Source organism: Xiphophorus couchianus, chromosome 14 (genome assembly GCF_001444195.1).
Source record: "Xiphophorus couchianus chromosome 14, X_couchianus-1.0, whole genome shotgun sequence".
NCBI classification, from domain to species: Eukaryota; Metazoa; Chordata; class Actinopteri; order Cyprinodontiformes; family Poeciliidae; genus Xiphophorus; species Xiphophorus couchianus.
The window spans coordinates 7830469-7849516 of NC_040241.1; the positions used below are offsets into that span (position 1 = coordinate 7830469).

Here is a 19048-nt window from a genome sequence, read left to right on the forward strand (position 1 = left end):
TTTCCCATTGTGGATCCCTCCCTCCATTCATGCACTCGCACTGGGAAGCCTCCACTCATTCTGCACCTGCATATGGAACGGCACTTTTCCATCAAGTCTGTTACTAAATACATCCGTCTCCTGATTTTGTCGCCTCTCTGTCCATAAACTCTGTTTTAGTTTCCAGACTCGTGTAGCTTTTCGGCTTCTCGTTTTAGCCGTCCAGCTCACTGTTGCTTTATCCATTGTTTCCACAATTCCACTGTTTTTGTTGTGAAGGATGGTAACCCCGTCCATTTGCCACTCGCCAGCCTCTGGCATGCGGGTTTCGCTTTGTCTTGGTTGCCAGATTTTGAGCGTAGTAGGTCAATTGGTCGTTTTCTTCTTGGCGTGTGACCAGACCGTGAAGGCGTATGTGTGTGTGTGTGTGTGTAATTGATACGCTTCCGATTCACTGATACTGCGAAGCTCGCTCTCTCTGTGGGTTGTGAGTCCTAAGGCTTCACATGTTCTTAGATGCACTGCCACATTCTGCAGCGTCGTCCATGCTTGAGTGTGTGTACGGATGAGGGCGTGCGTGCGCGTGTGTGTGAGATTACCCATCTTGCACGGCTGGACAGCATCACTGGCGAGCTCTTTAATTATTTCAAAAGGCGAGGGGTTCCTCCGAGAGTGGCAGAGAGAGGAAAAATGCCAGATAAAACATTTTTTGGGAGATCTGGAAGGTCAGACATATTGAAGGACTAGGAGAAGGAAGGTGTTGCAAGAAGAGAATTGCATCAATTTACTCCCCGTTTCCTCCCAAAGCTAAGGCTGATTCCCTATTGTAGCGCATTCGTGCAGAATGTATGTAAGCTTTAACCCAAAGTAACAGCCGCCCATCTGTTTGACCTTGGCTCTAATCAGCATCTGAAGCTCATTTGCTCGCCTCAGACAGCAGGAAACAACCACATCACCGTCACTCAGTGCTGCACTACAAATGCGGCCACATGATTTAGTGCCATGCCGACGACAGAGCGGAGGACGAGAGGCGAATCTGAGGTTTTCGGACTCAGCAGAAAAATGACATCTCTTGCTTTTCAGGTGAAGAGCTTCCCAACACCTTGTGTGTGGTACAAGCTTGGTACCACAGACAGGTATTTACCTGTCATGCTGAAAAAGAAGTGGTTTATATGGGCATAAAAATCTGGCATAAAGTAATTCTCTTGTCTTGTAGCAATAACCTTGACAGTGTTGTTGTAAAATGGGATTTGGATGAAGTGTCTGCCAGATGCTGTTGGAAATAATTGTGGTTCTTTTAAAGGGCCAGTATCATGTTTTCTAGGCACATAGTGCCATTTTATAGCACAATCAAGTGACTATGTCTCTTTGAGTTGTTATAGAAATGCTACTTATATCAAATATGACTTAAAAGAAATTTTACTTTCTGATTTAACACCTTGAAAATGGGCCTCTGCCTCTTTAAGAAGTTCCTGCTCTTTCTGAAACTCTGCCTTCAGGAAGTCATCACAACATGGCTCCTCATTTTTACCAACATTTCACTGAGAAGGAGCTCATATATGGAGCTCAGCAGAGGTCCACCAGGTGTTTGCTAATTGCTGCTGGCTAGTCTGAAGGAGCCAAGTGGGGGAGTCACAGGGGAGGAGAGTTCTGTGAGGCGCAAGCTCAGAAACTGCAGCTCGAAGGCGGAGCTAGCTCCACCCAGGCGTTTTGCACAGCTGAACGGTTGCCATGAGAGATTAAAGGATTTCTCAGACATGTGTGAAAGAATCACGGCAGCACTCCAGGTGTGTTTTTGATGAAGGAATAACATCATAACATGATGTAAAACTCAAAAAAGTCGATTTTACATGATGTTGCCCTTTTAACAGTCAGCCAGAACTGTAACCTCGTTTCGCCAGTTTGTAGCTCTAAGGTTTAAGTTTAAACCACTCTTTATTTGTTGGCTTTTTGCAACCCTAACCCACTTAGCGTCAGAATACCACACTGCAGCGATATTACTGGCAAATTCTGCAGTGACTATGTGAGCTGAGAGAAATCCACATTTGTCTTTGTCATGTTTGGTCCCAATGCGCTCTGTGACCTTCAGCATCTTTGGAGCGGTTCGTCTGTGTCAGGCTGAAAATTGCTTTGGCATGTAAAGTATTAACTGGTGACACTTGGAGTGTATTAGCCAACGAGTACTTCATACCAAAATGCATTTCAAACATCATTAATTGGAATTTATCGTGACAACAATAAATCTAATCTCATCGTGATATGAAATGTATCACAGTAAATTATCAATTATACAATAATTGATAATTTTGTGGTATATTGTTCAGCTCCAGTCTCTCATCATGGAATTTCTGCACTTTATTAAGTATGCAAATGAACTATCTTCCCTGTTTTGTGTCTCCAGTGGCTATAGTGTCATTCTTCCTACTAAATTAGTCATCAAAGCCGTCAACCAAATCACAAAGCAACCTCAGGCGATCTGGATAACATTTCACTACAGTCATCACTGCGCAAAACATTTTATTGAAGTGCTTTTACAGTTTGGACCGCTTGTAAGAGATGCTGATGTCTGTCAGTGTGTGTGTGGAAGAGAATTTTTGTTTTATTTCTACATATCCATCCTCCAGCTTTTTAAATTAAAGGATTGAGAAAAGAACGTTGACTGTCTGTCCTCTTGCTAGTATTACCTGCATCTCAACATTGCATAAGCAACATAACAGCAGCTGCGTTTCCGGTGCAAATATGGACAAGTACTAGTCTATATGCTGCTAACGTTAAAAACACATTTTTGCAATTGCTGTGCGCAATTCTATTGTGAACTGGAGTCTGCCAGAAAGTCAGGATTGCTCTGAATTAGCAATGCTGGTGATGAGACTATCAATATAGAACGTGCTCTCCCTCACATATCTATCACACTTTTCTCGTACACATCAATTTATCTTACAATACACACACACACACAGAAAACTGATAAACAGACAGTTTCTGTACACTATCATACCTAAAATATTTTTAGCAGGGATGATCTTCCATAGAAGCTCAAGCTGAACCTCTTCATTCAGATATTTTCGAATGGATAGATGATGTCATATTCAGCCTCCTGCAGCAAAGGCGGGAAGGTGGGAGAGAGGGTTGTGTAGATGGAAATGATGATGACGATGATGATGATGTGGACCAAGAATTAGGAAATTGTCCACATAAACCATGAGAGAAACAGAGAAAGAGAGAAAAAAGAAAGAGGAAGAGGAATTAGAAGTGGGATTGGGGGGGTGGAATGGGAAGAGTTCGGAAACGGAGCCGTGGGAACGTGTTCTGTGGAGGGTCCGCTGTTGCCATGGTAACCATACAGGTGTTAAAGCGGGTCAGCTGATTTCCCGGTCGGCGCTTCGCCAGCAGCCGGCGAAGCTGCGTGCGAGTGTGAATGCTTTCAGATTGTTCATTCATTAACAGCAGAGAGAGAGAGAGAGAGAGAGTGTGTGTGTGTGTGGGTGGGGGCGTGTGTGTGTGTGTTGCCTGCCAATGTGTCCGCAGTCTGGTGGGTGTGTCGCACTTTGTTTCCTGTGGGAATACCTTGCTTTTATTGGAATGGCAGCGTCCAGCGTGCTACAAACGACAAATTCTTTCCTTCTGCTTTGACTCTTTTGAATCTCTCGGACCATAAGACGCAAGAAAAAACAAAACAAACAAAACATTCCTCAAAGCTCAATGTCAGAAAAGCAGCCAAGATTGGTACCAAGTCTCCATAACAACCATTAGATCATGTCTACATGTCAACCAGTCGTGTGGGAGGCATGCCAAGAAAAAGCCTTTTCTCTCCAATGATCATGAATGTAAACATGTTGAGTGTACTTAGCTCTACTTGTAAGTGTTTTATGTTTATTACATAATAAATGATAGGTGTGTGTGTGTATTTACATTACACCTGACTTAGAGTAACAGAAAATGTTTTAAAGCAAATTCAGGCAATCATTCGGACAGTTTCATTTCACTATTAATAGATCAACAGTCTTAATCCATGTCCAGAAATGTTAATCTAATTAAACTAATAATAATTTTAATTCAATATGTCAGTCGGTAAAAAGTTTTCCGTCTAAGAAAGTCCAGCTGATTGTGATTAACCCGCTCATTATGCAGCAACCCTATGAATTCAATGAAAGATAATTTGGAGACTGCATAATATGGTAAAAATAAACTCTGTTAGAAAAACTACACAGTTATTAAAGATAGTAGATGAAGAGTCTAAGAAATGTACAAGTAAAAACACTGCAAAAACACAACATCTTACCATGTAATTTTGGTGTAGTGTGCAGTGCACATGTCTTAGTACACTTAAAATAAGACAAAACTAACTTACAAGTAACTTTTTTCAAGCTGTAGGAACTTGTTTAAAGTAAACAATTATTTAATATTGATGAGAAAGTACTTATAACAAGATATTTACCCCATGTTATAAGTGAAATAGTTAAAGAATTGTTTACTGAAAACAAGCTCCAATATCTTGCTGAAAAGTTGCTTGTATGTTAGTTTTGTCTTATTTCAAGTGTACTAAGATATTGCCCTAGAAAATAGACAAAAGATACTTGGTAAGATTTTGTGTTTTTGCAGTTTTAGGATCAAATGAAAATTGTACATGATGTAGTTTTGTATATTTGTGCAAAAAGAGACTTTCTGAAAGCATATGATCTGGTGCAGTCACTGGGAGGAAGGAGCTATGATAATGCTCTTTTGTGCATTTAGGATGCAGCAGCCTATCAGCAAAGAAGTATTAGCAAGAGTAATGTTTTGTTGTTACAAGAGTTCTCCTATCTTTGTCTACCTGCACTGACTTTATCTTAGGACTCTTATTTTTCTTACACCTTTATTTTTGTCTCTGAGTTCCTTCTTTCTCTAAAGGGAATTGCTGCAAGGTCCAATCCTTAGAAATGTCAGCGCTTATTTTTGCTGGGTCACAGCAATAACAGCAGAGCAGGTGACAAACCTCGAGGAGAAAACACGAAATATATTTCTGTCTGGACGAACATGTAACAACCCACGGATCGCTAGAACAACAAAGATGTTTTGTCGTAATGGCTAAAAAAAAAATCCCTTAGACCTGCTATGACATCCTGAACCGTCGCTGATTAAAAGGATACCAACCACTGAGCTCCTGTCCTCCTCCACTACTGGCAATTGTTCTGCATTGCTGTGCTTCAGACACAGTTTCCTTGGAGCCAGCGAGTTGCAGACGCAGACTCATTGGTTGCTGTGCAGCTGCAGTGGAGATCTGAGTGCCTTTGCTGCTGGGGAACAAATACTGATTTCTTGCTCGTATCAATAGTTAACACCCACAAAGTGGTACTGTTGCACGGATTTTTGTGTGTGCATACAGAAAAAGTGCCTGATTGCCAGTCACCACTGTCGTTTTCAGGAAGCTGATGTCAAGGAGAGGAAGGAAAAGAACAAAGTTGGTGACAACAGCTATGTTGGGTCAAAAATCCCCCCAAACAACAAAGAAACTGAAAGCGTTTGGGTTTAGAGATTGACAACATTTACCGTGCTAATATTGTAGTACTGAATACATTCACAAACATAATAATTCCCTGCTTGTATGAATTGTCTGCTGTATTTTGTTAGTAACACTTTCAAGTGAAACGTTAGGCTACCGAGTAGCGGAGGAGCTAAGTCCAAGACAGGCCACAGCTATTGGTGACCTGGAACAGATCCTGCAGGAGCTGAGAGAGTTCTGAAAAGAAACCAAAGAAAGTATAAGAACGCTGAGATATAAAGCACAGTACAAAAACATCTGTCACACAGACACCAATAAATAAAGAAGACTTTCTTTAAAGAATGAACTAGTTGTAGGTGGCTTCAAGTACCTGAAACTGTCAGATTAGTAACGTTTTGCGGTTGTAACTTCAGATTGCTGTTTCAAGAACTGTGACCACATTCATTACTTCCTGCGGCTCTGACAACCTCTCAACATATTAAGCACGCTGTTTTGCTGCAAAAACACAGGTCTTTGAACAGGAAAATTAAACATACACAAAGATTTGTTTATATTCTGCTAATGTAAAAAAAACAACAACAACACAATTGTGTGATTCCATTAAATAAGAAATTAAATTAAAATCAGGCGAGAATAAGCTTGTTCACGCGACAAGTCATTATAAATCATGGCCCAGATGTAAAAGGTTATTTCATGATGAAATAATGTCTCCTATGATGGCGCTAGCGGCCATCATAGGAGACACGACAAGCTCTTTATACGTCTACGCTGCGTTTTGGGGAAATTGTAGTTGATAGCTTTCCAGAAGAGCTTTGGATTCAAAACGATAAAAAGACAAATAACTCTATGAACTGTGTGACGCTGTGAGAGGCCTGCTGGAGCCGCTGCATTTTGTCTGGAGAAAATTGCAAACCAAGAAGAAGACTACTTTCTGTCATCTTCTTCGTGGTTTTCGCCAGTAGTAACATCCTGGTTGACTTGTGTGATGCGGGGGGGAAAAAAGTGTTTCCATTACATTTCTGCGAAATACGTTTATTTCTATACAGCTGAGAATCGGCCTCAAAAACCTTTTTTATCAAAAAATGTTTCTTTTTTCTAAATTGTCGTGTGACCGGTTAAGCAAATTTATCTTCGTAATTTCAATTTACTCAATTCCACAGTTAATGGAAAACGCAGCTATTTTTTTTTATCAGTCTCGGTTTACTGAGGTCTATTTTACATCTTTTTTAAATATATATATATATATATATATATATATATATATATATATATATATATATATATATAATAATTATTATGTTTCCATACTGGTACAGCTGAAAGGAAATGAGGAGAGGGAAAAAGTCATGTGGAGTTAGATATGTGGGGGGGGGGAGGGGGGAACAACATATGAGTTAAAGCGCTGCAGCCACCACCAAGAGTTTCCTCCCTTTCTCTTTTCACACTCCTAGTAAAAACGAGCTGCTGTCCCCGGTCTCCGCTCGGTCTTTTCCCGCCTCTCTCTCTCTCTCGAACCGGCCCCGCTGACACTCCGGCTGCCCAGGGCCTCCAGTGAGTCACTGGGTTTACTTCAGCAGGCAGCGCGCCTCTCTTCCTCCCCTTTTCCTCTCGCCCTCCTTCCTCGTTTCTAACATGGATGTAAGCGAGCTGCTCCCAGAAGGAATTTAGGAACTCGAACATGGACTTTTTATGGGCCAGAGCGGGTAAGAGAAATCAGGAATGCTTTAAAAGACACGTAGAAGAAGTTGGTGCAGGGAGCAGAGTTGCTCTGACACGATGGGTTCAGCTTCTTGTTGAGATTAGCAAAGCTCAGGAATGTTCTCCTTGGTGGTAGTGAGGTTAGCATGGATGTGTATTATTTCTTTTGAGGTGTTTTGGTTTTGTTATTTTTCTGGACGTCATTTGGGGGGGATAAATAGAAAGGAAGCTGCTGCTTGTCATGTCAATAAATCACAGACAACTGGTTAAACAGAAATGCAAAGCAGAGTTTATTTTATTTTAAGGAGTAATATATTATGTAACCTAGAATTGCTTTATATTATCTGTCTTTATTAAGACATTGCTATATTCTAATGATATGAATGGTTTGAAATTGAACATTCATGTGAAATCTACACTGACATGTGCTACTTATTCGGAAAAAAACCCTTCAGCTTAAAAGTTTAATTGCTTAATTTATTTAGAAGCAAGTTACTTAAATTTGATTTATTTGATGCACTTAATAAGAAAGTGTCTTTGGAGTAGAGAAAGCAATTAGTTTTTGTCAAATTGTTGAACCTTTCTAGCTGTTTTCACACTTTTTTAAAAACAATATTTACAGAAAATTCAAAAGAAAAATGGAATGGATAGCAAGTATTACTTTGCTGACATTTGATTATTGCTTACATTGTTATGTTGTTTCTTTAGCATTCATTTATGACTATTTTAAGCTAAAGTGTGGAATCGCCTGCTTTATTTAGCAATAGCTCTCAAATGCTTACTGCTAAGATTTTTACCTTTTTTCTCTTTTTTTTTGTTACCCCTCCAGGGGTCTTTTTGTGGGCTCTAGTGTCCCTTATATGATAGTAGGCTGACAGGAAAGGGGGGAAGACATGCGGCAAATATCGTTGGGTCCGGGAGTCGAACCCGCTCCAGCCGCATCAAGGACTCAAGGCCTCCAATCATGGGTCGCGCTATCCCCTATGCCATCACGGCACACCCTTCTCTTTCTTTCTAATGCAAGAATGAAAAGCAGATATTAGTTGGTAAAGTATTGTTTCCATCTCCTCTTCCATTTCCTCCTCCTTGGCTAAACTTGGCAAGTTAGACTAGCAGCAATAGGCCTGTTACCTAGCTAGCTGGCTAACTAGCTAGCTTGTTGTTACTTGTCTAGCAAACAAACAAGCCATTAACAGCTAGCATATGGCTCTCTTGTAAATTAGATAACTAGATAGTCAGAAATTTTAATAGTTTTGGTTCCCTGCATTTCGTTTATACATGTTTGTCATGATATAGGTCTTAAATTTCATTCAAAATGGTCTTCAAAGTCTTAATTCTGAGTTGGTGAAGCCTGCATAAACCCTAAGCACATCAGCATTTCTTTCTCATAAATTGGAAAGGAGAGAATGCTCATGGTAGCAGTAAGTTATAGGAGCTCTTGTGTAGCCGTTCTAGTTAGAAGTTATGCTTCATACTGTAAAATATAAACAAAGGGTGAAGGAGACGTCCATCTTTTGTCTATCCCCACTTATCTTTGCAAGGGGTTGGTGCCTATCTGTACCCGTTATTGAGTAGGAGGCGCACAACCAGTATTTCACAGAGCAACACAGAGACACAAACAGGAGACATAAACATACACGCCCACACACTCATATCCAAGGGCAATTTAGAGAAATGCAAATCGCCCATTCTCTCCATGCAATACGCACCTGGGGAGAATATGCAAAGTTCAGGTAGAAAGACACCAGGCTGGAATTTGAATGAAGGACCTTCTTGCTGCAAGGTGACAGCGATGCCAACTATACATCCCCGAAAGTGGACGGGTAGATGGTTTTCAGAACTAGGTTGAAATCCTTCCAAATTTTTAAATTGACTCGTTTGGGAGTTGTACATGTAATAAGGAAAACTAAGTCGCTTGGGTTAAATGATGTCTAGCCTTAGATTTGATGTTGTCATGTATAAATGAAGGTTTGATAGCTTTAGTAACATTTTACTGTTATGTACACGTCACCTATGCTTTTGGCAAAGCCAAAGCTATCAGCCAGTTTCATTTCATTATTACAACAGGACACAATATTCATACTCTAGTCCCATATTGCTCAAACCTAATTCAAAGCCTCAAATCTAATCCATTGGTTGATTTTAACCACTTAGACAAAATCTCCAGTGTGTTACGAAATTTGCTCGAGTCTTAATGAGATAACCGCCAAGGGATATTAGCAGAGAGACAACCATACATAGACAATCTTGCAACTACCATGCATGATTTTGAACATTGAAATACCTAAAGAAAAGCTAAGCACGTGGAGAACCTTTAACCTGGAGACATTTGGATGTTTCCCCCTTTTTGTGAGTAAACTGGTAGCTTTTCATGAGGAAACATAAATACATCACTTCCAACATGCAAACCTTGCTTATAGTATATGAAAGGTGTGACAACTAGACTGTAGATGCTGTGAATTCACTTGTAAACATCTTCATCTGAGAGGATGTTCTAAAAATTGTAACTCGCATTGATTCATTGGATATACACACAGTGTTTCAAACACATGAAAGATATCATGATTTATTTGGTAATTTTATTCAAAACGAACGTCAACATTATAAAAAATCATGAAGCCAGTAATGTTGCATTGTCTGAAACCTTCTCTCAGAACCGATTAGTAGTTGGGTTTATATTGACCATATAATTGTGCAATTTGACATTTCAAAAATAACTTTGCTTAAAAGAAAAATCAATTAAAAAATCTATATAAAACTAACTTGTTTTTTGATTAAAGTTTTTGGTTTTGCTAGGATGAGTTTTTTTTCTCCCTTGGGCCGTATTGAAATTGGCTTATTTTGTAAAACTGCAATGGAAACACGTTTTTCGCATCCTAATAGTCACGTGATCAACATTGGATGTTACCACTGGCGCAACCCACGAAGAAGAAGATGACAGGAAGTAGTTGGCGGATAATGCAGTGGTTTGCTTTTTAATGATTCATCGCGTGAACAAACCTATTCACGTGTGATTTCGATTACGTTTCTTATTTAAGGAAAACAACGCGATAGCGAAATTGTACTTTTTCTACGTCATCAGAAATATTGGCAAAGTTTTGCGTACATCTGTAATGGAAATACAGCCAGTGCGTCGTCTCCATTGAAAGGATCTTTGTCTAATCCACTCTGTGAAACTCTTCATGTTTGGCCCTTTAAGTCACTGCTTGGTCAGTGAAGGTTTCCTGTTCAGACTGGCGTACAAAACACACCGGGTTGCTCATGTTGCTGAGAGTGCATTCTGATTGTGGTTCGGAAACAGTTTTGTGCTCAGTTACATTGGTTACCATAGCGCTACTTTGATTATATGTAACACACACGCGCACGCGGTTAGTATTTTCATCTTCAACATTTTACACTCAAGTGTGGAAGAATGAGCCACAACACACACAGTCACAGTCATATGCTAGCAGCGCTCACACTCAGTATTTCACATGCCCATATTCAGTTACACAAAGAGCACACACACACACACACACACACACACACACACACGCACACACTCGCGTATACATACTCCACCCATTATCTCACGCCGCAAAGTCTTTTGCCCATTAGCTCTTCTGCACAATTTAATATGAAAATGAAGGGAGACGAAATCAAGCCTCATTAAATTTTTATGCTGATGAGTTGCTAAATGTGGCAACGTGATTGTCAGAGCAGCCGGTTCAGATGGACGGAGTTGACGGCGTGGAGGGGAAGGGGAGTGAAAGCAGACAAAGAGAGATTAAAGACGCATGCGGCTAAATATGCGACTTGATCATTTTTGGCACAAAGGGAGCAACTTTGATGGATCACTGAGGTTGAATGACAAACAGGTACATTGCATTAATCTTCATTTGCATCCAAACAAAACTGTGAAACATACACTGAGTAGAAGTAATAAATATGAAAGCCTCTGAGAATTGGCCAAACTTCCATTAGCTTGTTAAACTTCAACTACATCTTACTGTGAAAACCTTGAGAGTCTCTTCATTTGGACCTAAGCCTTGATTTTCTGCATTCACTCCTGGAGATAGACACACCTGTATTTATTGAGGATTATTAGCCACACTAACAAACATTTATGTAGGTTTACATCTCAGAGGACAATAAGGTGCTCTTGTAAAGGAACTCCAAACGTATCATGACAAATATTTAATTGTACATTATAATAGTTTCATTTATTAGGAGCCCCATTAGTTTCCACCAACATGGTTACTAATTTTCCTGCGGTCCAACTGATAAAACAAAAATACTCATACCACTTGATAGGACCATTTTGACATTAAATATCTCACAAAATTAGTCAGACATCAAATTATACAAATTACACACATGAAGCTAGATTTTAAAAATAAGATTTAATAAAAATAAGATTTTAACTGTTTTTTTTTTAAAGAAAGTGTTCTTTTTAAATTGTTTAGGCAATTTATTCCATCCCTGAATTACTCTGTTTACAAAGTAATAATAGTACTTCTGTATTGAGTTCAAGTTATAATCCCATATTTTTCCAGGTTGAAATTTGTTTCCAGCCCACTTGTATAATTTTTTACACCCAAGTTTTCTTTAATTTAATCAATTTCAATGTTTTTTTTTTTCATATACCCAAAATTCCATTAAAAACCAATTAAAACAAAGACAACAGTTTAGGGGACAACATTCACTTAAAACAACCACTTGGTTTTACCAACACCCACATCAAACCTTAGTGGTGCCTTACAGTTCAGTAGCTGAAAGCTGGGTTACAGTGCTGCACAGAACACATTGGGACAGTATCAAGTGCAACAAGTGCAGGAAGGTATGCAGTCATGGCTAAATAATGTCCCAGCATTGTTTTTCAAAACAATTTGATCTCTTGCTAAACATGGCTGCAGTCTTTTTATTTGGACACGTTAAAAATTACTTTGGCACTACAACTCAAAACCCCTAAATTTATATTTTGCTAGTCTCATACAGATTATTGTAAGTATATTCCTACATATGGCACAATTTAATTTCATGTTGCACAATGCAGGCACTGATGAAGATTTACTCCTGTATGTATGTTGTGAGTTTTGAGGGGCTCCAACTGACAGCAGCACGACCTATTCCTCGATTTATTCAGTTGATAATAGTTTGAGCTTCCATTCCCATGTTTTCTTGTGGTGTTTATCTTAAAATAAAGTGGTGTCAAAAATGTCATTAGAAACTCTGGAGTTTTACGCATGTGGCTAATAAAATGTTAGTTGGTTTCCTTATTAAATGTGACCACCTTTGGAAAAAAAAGTAGTGCTCTGCTCCAGTTATGCAAAAACCTTGTGCAAAATGTAGCTTTTCCAGTTTTCCCAATACATTGGCAATCAAACTGTAAAGAATCAGGGCTAAGCAACCAGTTTTCTTTCCTGATTTTCAAATATCAGTAATCAGTAATAAAGCAAGCTCTACTTGTTTGGTATTTCTTTTTAGAAATCCAGAAATAAGGACTAAAACCTGTAAAAATCCTGTTTTTATTCAGAACTGAAATACACTAAGAGCCTATTCCATATTAGACAGCATAGAAACCCAAATATTTTTATTACATTCCATTTAAATGGTAAAAATAATTGTCATAATGTTGCAAACCAAGCTAATAATCATCACCACTTGTTTATTTTAACTTTAGTTTTACTTGGTTGTCCGATCAGAGATGGTCTGAAGTAAAAAAAAAACAGCAGCTTTAGATTAAGTCTTCATAAAACAATACAATAGAAAGAGCAGGCGATTTGTTCCGAGGCAACAAGGTGACAGTCTGCAGATGCAATAAATTTTCCACTGAAGGCGTAATGTGCAAACGGCAAGGCCAACATCTCTAGAGAAAGCCCCTCAAACCACAGAACATTTGTGCTGCTCTGCAGAGTCTGGAATGCTAACATTATGCTACTGTATGGATTTAAATCTAAAGCAAATTCCTGCCTTAATGATGGCTCTGACCTTTAAACTACTTTTTCTGAAGCATTTTAATTGCATATAGGGTTACAAAACAGAGGGGGGAAAAACTGTGGAGATCTAGCTTCTCAGTGTATTTACATTCACAATTTCATCACCAGTTTGTTTTGAACTGTGTGTTAGGATGTAATTAAAGTCTCAGTTCAGCAAAGCAGAAGAAAAATGGACACATTGAGTCTTAATGTTAATCATTTTGATGTGTGTAAAAATTCAACAAACTTTGAATCTTGCAGATTCTTGTATATCCTTATGCTGAGTTTAAAATGTCACGTAAAATTCAAGACAATAAACCCTGCACTATGTAGGATTCATCAAAGCCTTTTAAAGTTAAAAATCAAGGAAGGTGGATGGGGAGAAAAACAGCATTAATGTTGAAATAGCAGCATATGACTTGACTTAAACACTTTTTAGGTTGGTCCAAACTTAAAGAAACCAAGAGGATTTTGTGAAGCATCAGGTGAAGTGCGTGTATAATTCATGAAGTGACTTTGCTGCAGATGATTTGTGTTTCCTGGGATGAAGGATGCAACAATTTATAGTTTGGTACCATTAGAGGCTTGTCACATTTGTGTTTATTACTAACTGACCATCTTGGGACAAAATTTACAGAAACTGTGGCCACCTCCAAATTATGAAATTATTATTAGCTTAAGCAGACAGGTTTCAAAACTTTTGCATGCAGAGGCAAGTGAATCTTCATCAGCGCAGACAGAGTGTTGGCATGGAGTATCAAAAGAGTAAGTAAAGCTTTTAGATACTTTATTTATGCCTTCTCAGAGTTGTAATGCTTTTGCTACTGAAGTTAGTTGACGTGTCCAAAACGTCTGTGGGAGCCGGACTGCACTCATTCTACAGAGTCAGATGTGTAGAAAAGCTATGCTGGATCAGAGTAATTCAAAGCTTCATATCTTCATAACCAAACTTAAAATTGAAAGAAGCTAAAAACTGTCATCATGTTAAAGTGAAAGTGACTTGCCAAGCTTGCCAATTTGCCATTAGCTCATTAGATAATCATGAAGTACCATTGAAATTTGTTGGAGCTATCTGTCCGGTGAGTGAAAGGAGAACAGGAAACATATGGAGTGCCGTTTCCTTTGAATTTTCCTCTGAGACAATGGCTGCTGTGTTGGAAAGTTGAACGAATAAGGCAGCACACCCCTTCAAGTCCAGAGGGTGTTTAGATTTAGTTATTGTCTGGAGGTCTGCACAGCATCAAGGGAAGGAAAGCACAAACGTGCTGCTACACTGACACTTAGTTCTGACTACAAACTGGGCTGGGAAAAAGACATTTACCGTAGGCAGCGTTATGGATGTGTTGCAGTGGGAGCTAGTGTCGGTCACCTTGCACCACTGGAGTTTGCTCTGAAATTGGGATTATATCTGTCCACAAAGCGACTGCAGCGAGCATGCCAGGACAAATTGGAGGGCTTGACGGATGGTGATGTAGGATCTCTGGAGGTTGTAGTCTGTTCTGGCAAATGAGGGAAACTGTCAAAATGCTGCTTGGTACTTTTCTGTTCACTTTAGTCAAGAGAAATAAAAAAGTGGCCACAAAAGAAATGACTGGATATGGATACTTGGTTTATTGATAAAGGATTATCAGGTCAAGTCACTCACTGGATGGTCATTGTTGTTGTTTAGGATTTTTAATAAAGACTGTGCAGGCATTTGAGAATGAAAAAGGTCTAAATCACTTTTGATTCTGTTATGCAGAAGCATTGAAATGTGTATGTTCTTGTACTTTCCCAGTTTTGTGTAATTGTTTGGCAATTATCCCAACACAGCCAATAAAGTGCATCAATTCAACATACATTGAATCAGTCGAGATAAAAAAACAAAACAACCCCCCAGCAATGGAGCTGAGATCACGCCTCTTACATAGCTTAGCATTGCGCGTCTCAGGAGGGCCGAAATAAAAGCAGTAGCTCTGTTTGACAGTCGTTGCTGTTTGCAGCATTAAATATTCAAAGCATAACAAGTGTTGCAAAGCGTGAAACGTTAAAGCGACATCATGTTTTGTGGCTGTGCTGAGCAAAAACTACCCAGTAAGTACGATATGGCAGCTTGTTTGTTGCATGAAGGGGTTTGTGAGTAACTTGTCTCGCTGTGGGTTTCGGCAGAGGCAGGATCTGTGGGGAAACATCGACCCCCTCCTTTTCCTGCTCCTATCTTTTGAATCTTTGATTTTGAAACTTGCAGCACGAGATTTCGCAGACGTGTTTCACCGGGATGGGAGTCGACAACGGTCCGGTGTGTTTTGTGCATCCACAGAGGAGAGCTTGCACCCTCTGTGTCCAGGTGTACACATCAGCTGGGACATGTGTATTACTGTAGGGGTCAGTGTGGGGCTGTTCGTGTGTGTGTGTGTGTGTGTGTGTGAGGTACAGTGATAAAGGAAGATTGATAGCGTACAGCAGGACGAGTGCGCAATCACCTTACCTGATGGGGTTCAGCAGTATCACAGAGGGGGGAACCTTGATAAAGGAAACACCGGTGGTTTGGGAGGCGAACTTGCCAAAGGCCTCGACCTTGACAGAGCTGTGACATCATTTCCTGTCTGATTGCCGCAGTCTTTTCCTCCAGGGTGATGAAAGGGCACACAGATCTACACCGCAACCCCCCTATTTTTTCAGGTGCGAAAACAGAAGCGCACACAAGCCATGGACAAACTTCCCAACCTCTGCCAGATGATGCTGAGTCAGCTCTGTGGGTGCGGCCCGGTGATGGCCGCATTGTGTTTGTGCGTTATCAATCACAGTGATAGATAATCGGTGTCGGTGTGTGTGTTGTCGTGCACGCGGCGTCTGCGCGGAGCTTGAAGTTGAATTTACAGCTGCAGCAGGAAAAGCGACACGCGGTTCGTCACAGCGGGACAGATGGGAGCCGGTGAAGTGGGCTGAATTTACAGGCGAGCGTTCTGACCGAGTCTGCAAATAGAAAACAAAGACGAGACAAATTCCTGGTTTCATATGCAAAATCCCAGAAAGAGAATGAGAACTTGTTTCCTTCCCTTGCAGCTTCGTTGCTATCCGGTCAATTATGACAAACACACTGCTCATTTTGATGTTGCAGCATTCTGTGGCACAAATGTTTGGGGTCGGTTGTCGGTAATTAATAAGACTGCAAAACATCCAGCACAGAAAAAGCGATGTGAGAACGCACAATATAAAGTTGTGCTAATCAACTTATTATAATCTAAATAGAGGCATAGATAGTTTATCCGGTTGAGGAAATAAATAAAGTACGGCGCAGAAGTTAATGAAATGTTGCTCCTTTTTTGATGTCTCATATTATGACAACCTATTGAGCATAGCAGATGAAGGAAGGAGATTTTGTCAGAACTATGGCATATTTTTCCTTTTTTTAAATTCACTAATTACAAAACAAATATTACTTGCTAGCAAACAGAGGTGTTGACGTACAAAATAGCTAATTAAACAAACAGCAACAACGACAAAAAATGAACAAAAGATTAAAAAAAGAGGGTACAAATTAAGAAATGGAAATGCAATTAACATTTGTGGATTAGGATTTTTTTTCTTTTCATCTTGACAGTCATTTTCTGACTTATTATTTTCCTGACATTTTTAACATGCCAGGTGCAGCGTATGGTAATAATAGGTGCCATGTTTTTTTTATTTTATTTATTCAAATGTGATATTTTTGCCAAGACTGAAAATCCGTTTCTGTGCTTGGTAATTTGTTTAGGGTTATCAGAGTGGCTCCCCCTGCCTGAACAAGCTACTCATTGATACTGTCCCAATGTGTTCTGTGCAGCACCGTAACCCAGCTTTCAGATCTGTGAAGCCGAACCCGCCGATCAGTCGGGCTGCCGGTGACCTCATCTCACCCCGAGCGAACTCCCACGGTCTCCGAGGGGAGAAAGAGTTTTAGAGGGGATAGGAAAGGGATTTTTGTGGTGTGGAGATAAGTGGGAATACAGATAACTCTGGCATGTGGGTCGGGCGGCTCGAATCCCAGAATTAAAGACGCTCAAACGCAGCCAGAGGTGCCGCTGCTGAGAATGAGTGACATCAAAGATTAAGGATCTTGCTCCGGGAGACGACTTTAAACTTGAAGGTCTGACAGCATGAAATCATCTCCTTATGGCTGGGGGGTAGAGAGGGGTGCGTTGCCATGACGAGCAGTTCTCCGTATTAGATCTGTTTAAGTTTTAGACATTCGGTTTCCTCCTAATATATTAGCAAGCTAAAGCAGTCTGGGTTTTTTCTGACGTGACAGTCCTGTTGAATTTGCCTACTAAGTTGACTATTTTAACTAAAAATAATTAATTGATTTATTACATGTCAAAACTGTTTAATGGCTTCTGTCTGTTAGAGACTTCCTCTAATAAGTGGAATTTTAGCAAATGCTGAAGCAGCAAATTCATTGTTGGGATAGAAATGACCTGGCACTGTCTTACATGTTAGCATGTGAACTAGCCCCAACAATTAGCAGGAAGCTAAAACTGTAAGTTTTACATTAATTTGCAACCTAGACAAAAAAAAGTATTTAAAATTGAGAATAATTCAGCTTTTATTGCTGGTTTTCACAAAAATCTAACCTTTAAGTTGAGTACATTTGTAAAGTTTGAGGAAAGAAATGAACATTAAAAAAAGTATTATTTTTTGACCAATTTAATGGTGTCGCATTTATTACTTCAATTATTCTATCAATTTACTTGCTCCGTTTCAACATCCCTGGCATTCAAACGCTACTCTCCAAGTTGTTTTGGGAATCTGTAGGTTTCTCTAAGGTTTTTCATGCCGTTTTGCGTCTTTACAGTACGACAAAAGTTCAAGTTCTTAGAGCCATTCTTAGAAATGGGTAACAGAAGGGACCATGCTAGTTTAGCAGCCAGTTGTTTGGGAGGCATATCAAGAAAAGAAATCTTAATTTAGAGTAAATATATTAAGTTTGCTCTAGAGAAACTTTCACTGTGTTCTGGCCAGAAGAGATCAAGGTTGAGTTTCTCACGTCCAGGTTGGTCTGACGTGAAGCAAAGGATGAATGCAAGCTAAAGCATTCTGGGTTTGCTTTAGCACAGTGGGGGATCGGTTTCTGATCCGAAGTCTCTGGGAACTTTGCTGGGTCGCTTGCCTCATGAACTCTGAAGTGGACTCTACCAGATAACTCTTTGGATCTTTCAGGAGGATATGAGCCAAAATATTTGGTCAAATCAATGCAGAAACGGTTCAGGAAACACAAAGTCAACCATGACTACTGTCGCATTCCCCAGAGTCCCTTTTTGGTTCTCCTTTTCAGGGAGAACTCATAAGGAAAGGACTCTAGATGATCCAGAGTCATGCACCTTTTAATAGTTTTGTCAGCCTAAACAAAACACAAACAAACAAAAAACAAGAATAAACATAAACAGAGTTTTAGTACGATATCACTGCTAATAAAGGTGACATTCACTGTAGGCTCATAACAAAAGGCTCTTTTAAACAGCCTCACACAATGCATGGGAACCGTTTACCCAGAACTTCTGGGTTTCAGGAAGGCTTTAATTGTCTTTGGCTGAAATAGTGGGTGAAGCACGAGGAAAGAAAATAAATAGGCTTGAAACTTAAAAAATTATGTAGCTTTATGTTATTAAAGCTGAAGTATAATCAGTAATAATTTTATAACAAATTTATGTCAGATCATGATTTCTTGGTTAATGTCAAGCTGTCATAACAAAGACATTTTGAATAATGTCAACTTTGTATTAAAAGTGTCATGATTTACCGAATGACACTTTATGACAACAGTCATAAATATTCATGAAGACTTACTCATGTTCATGACAGGTGTAATATTTATGACGTTGTCATGACGGTCTGATTCACAACCCGTCAAATAAAGTGTTACCGAAATTTATATATAAAAAACCTTCTGAAACAGTAGTTAGGAAACAAGTAC

The 19048-nt window shown here is 39.5% G+C and overlaps 1 protein-coding gene across 3 annotated transcripts in view; it reads left to right on the forward strand.

The window, feature by feature from the left end:
* Positions 1-19048, forward strand: part of nhsl2 (NHS-like 2) — a 128988-nt gene that overhangs the window by 55356 nt on the left and 54584 nt on the right. The window contains exon 1 of one of the 3 annotated variants that reach the window (XM_028038179.1): positions 7032-7164. The exons of the other annotated variants lie outside the window; for them this stretch is intronic. Coding sequence (XP_027893980.1) covers positions 7140-7164 — 25 coding nt within the window. The 5' untranslated portion in view covers positions 7032-7139. Of the gene's footprint in view, positions 1-7031; positions 7165-19048 lie in introns of those variants that run through there. 3 annotated transcript variants of the gene reach the window in all.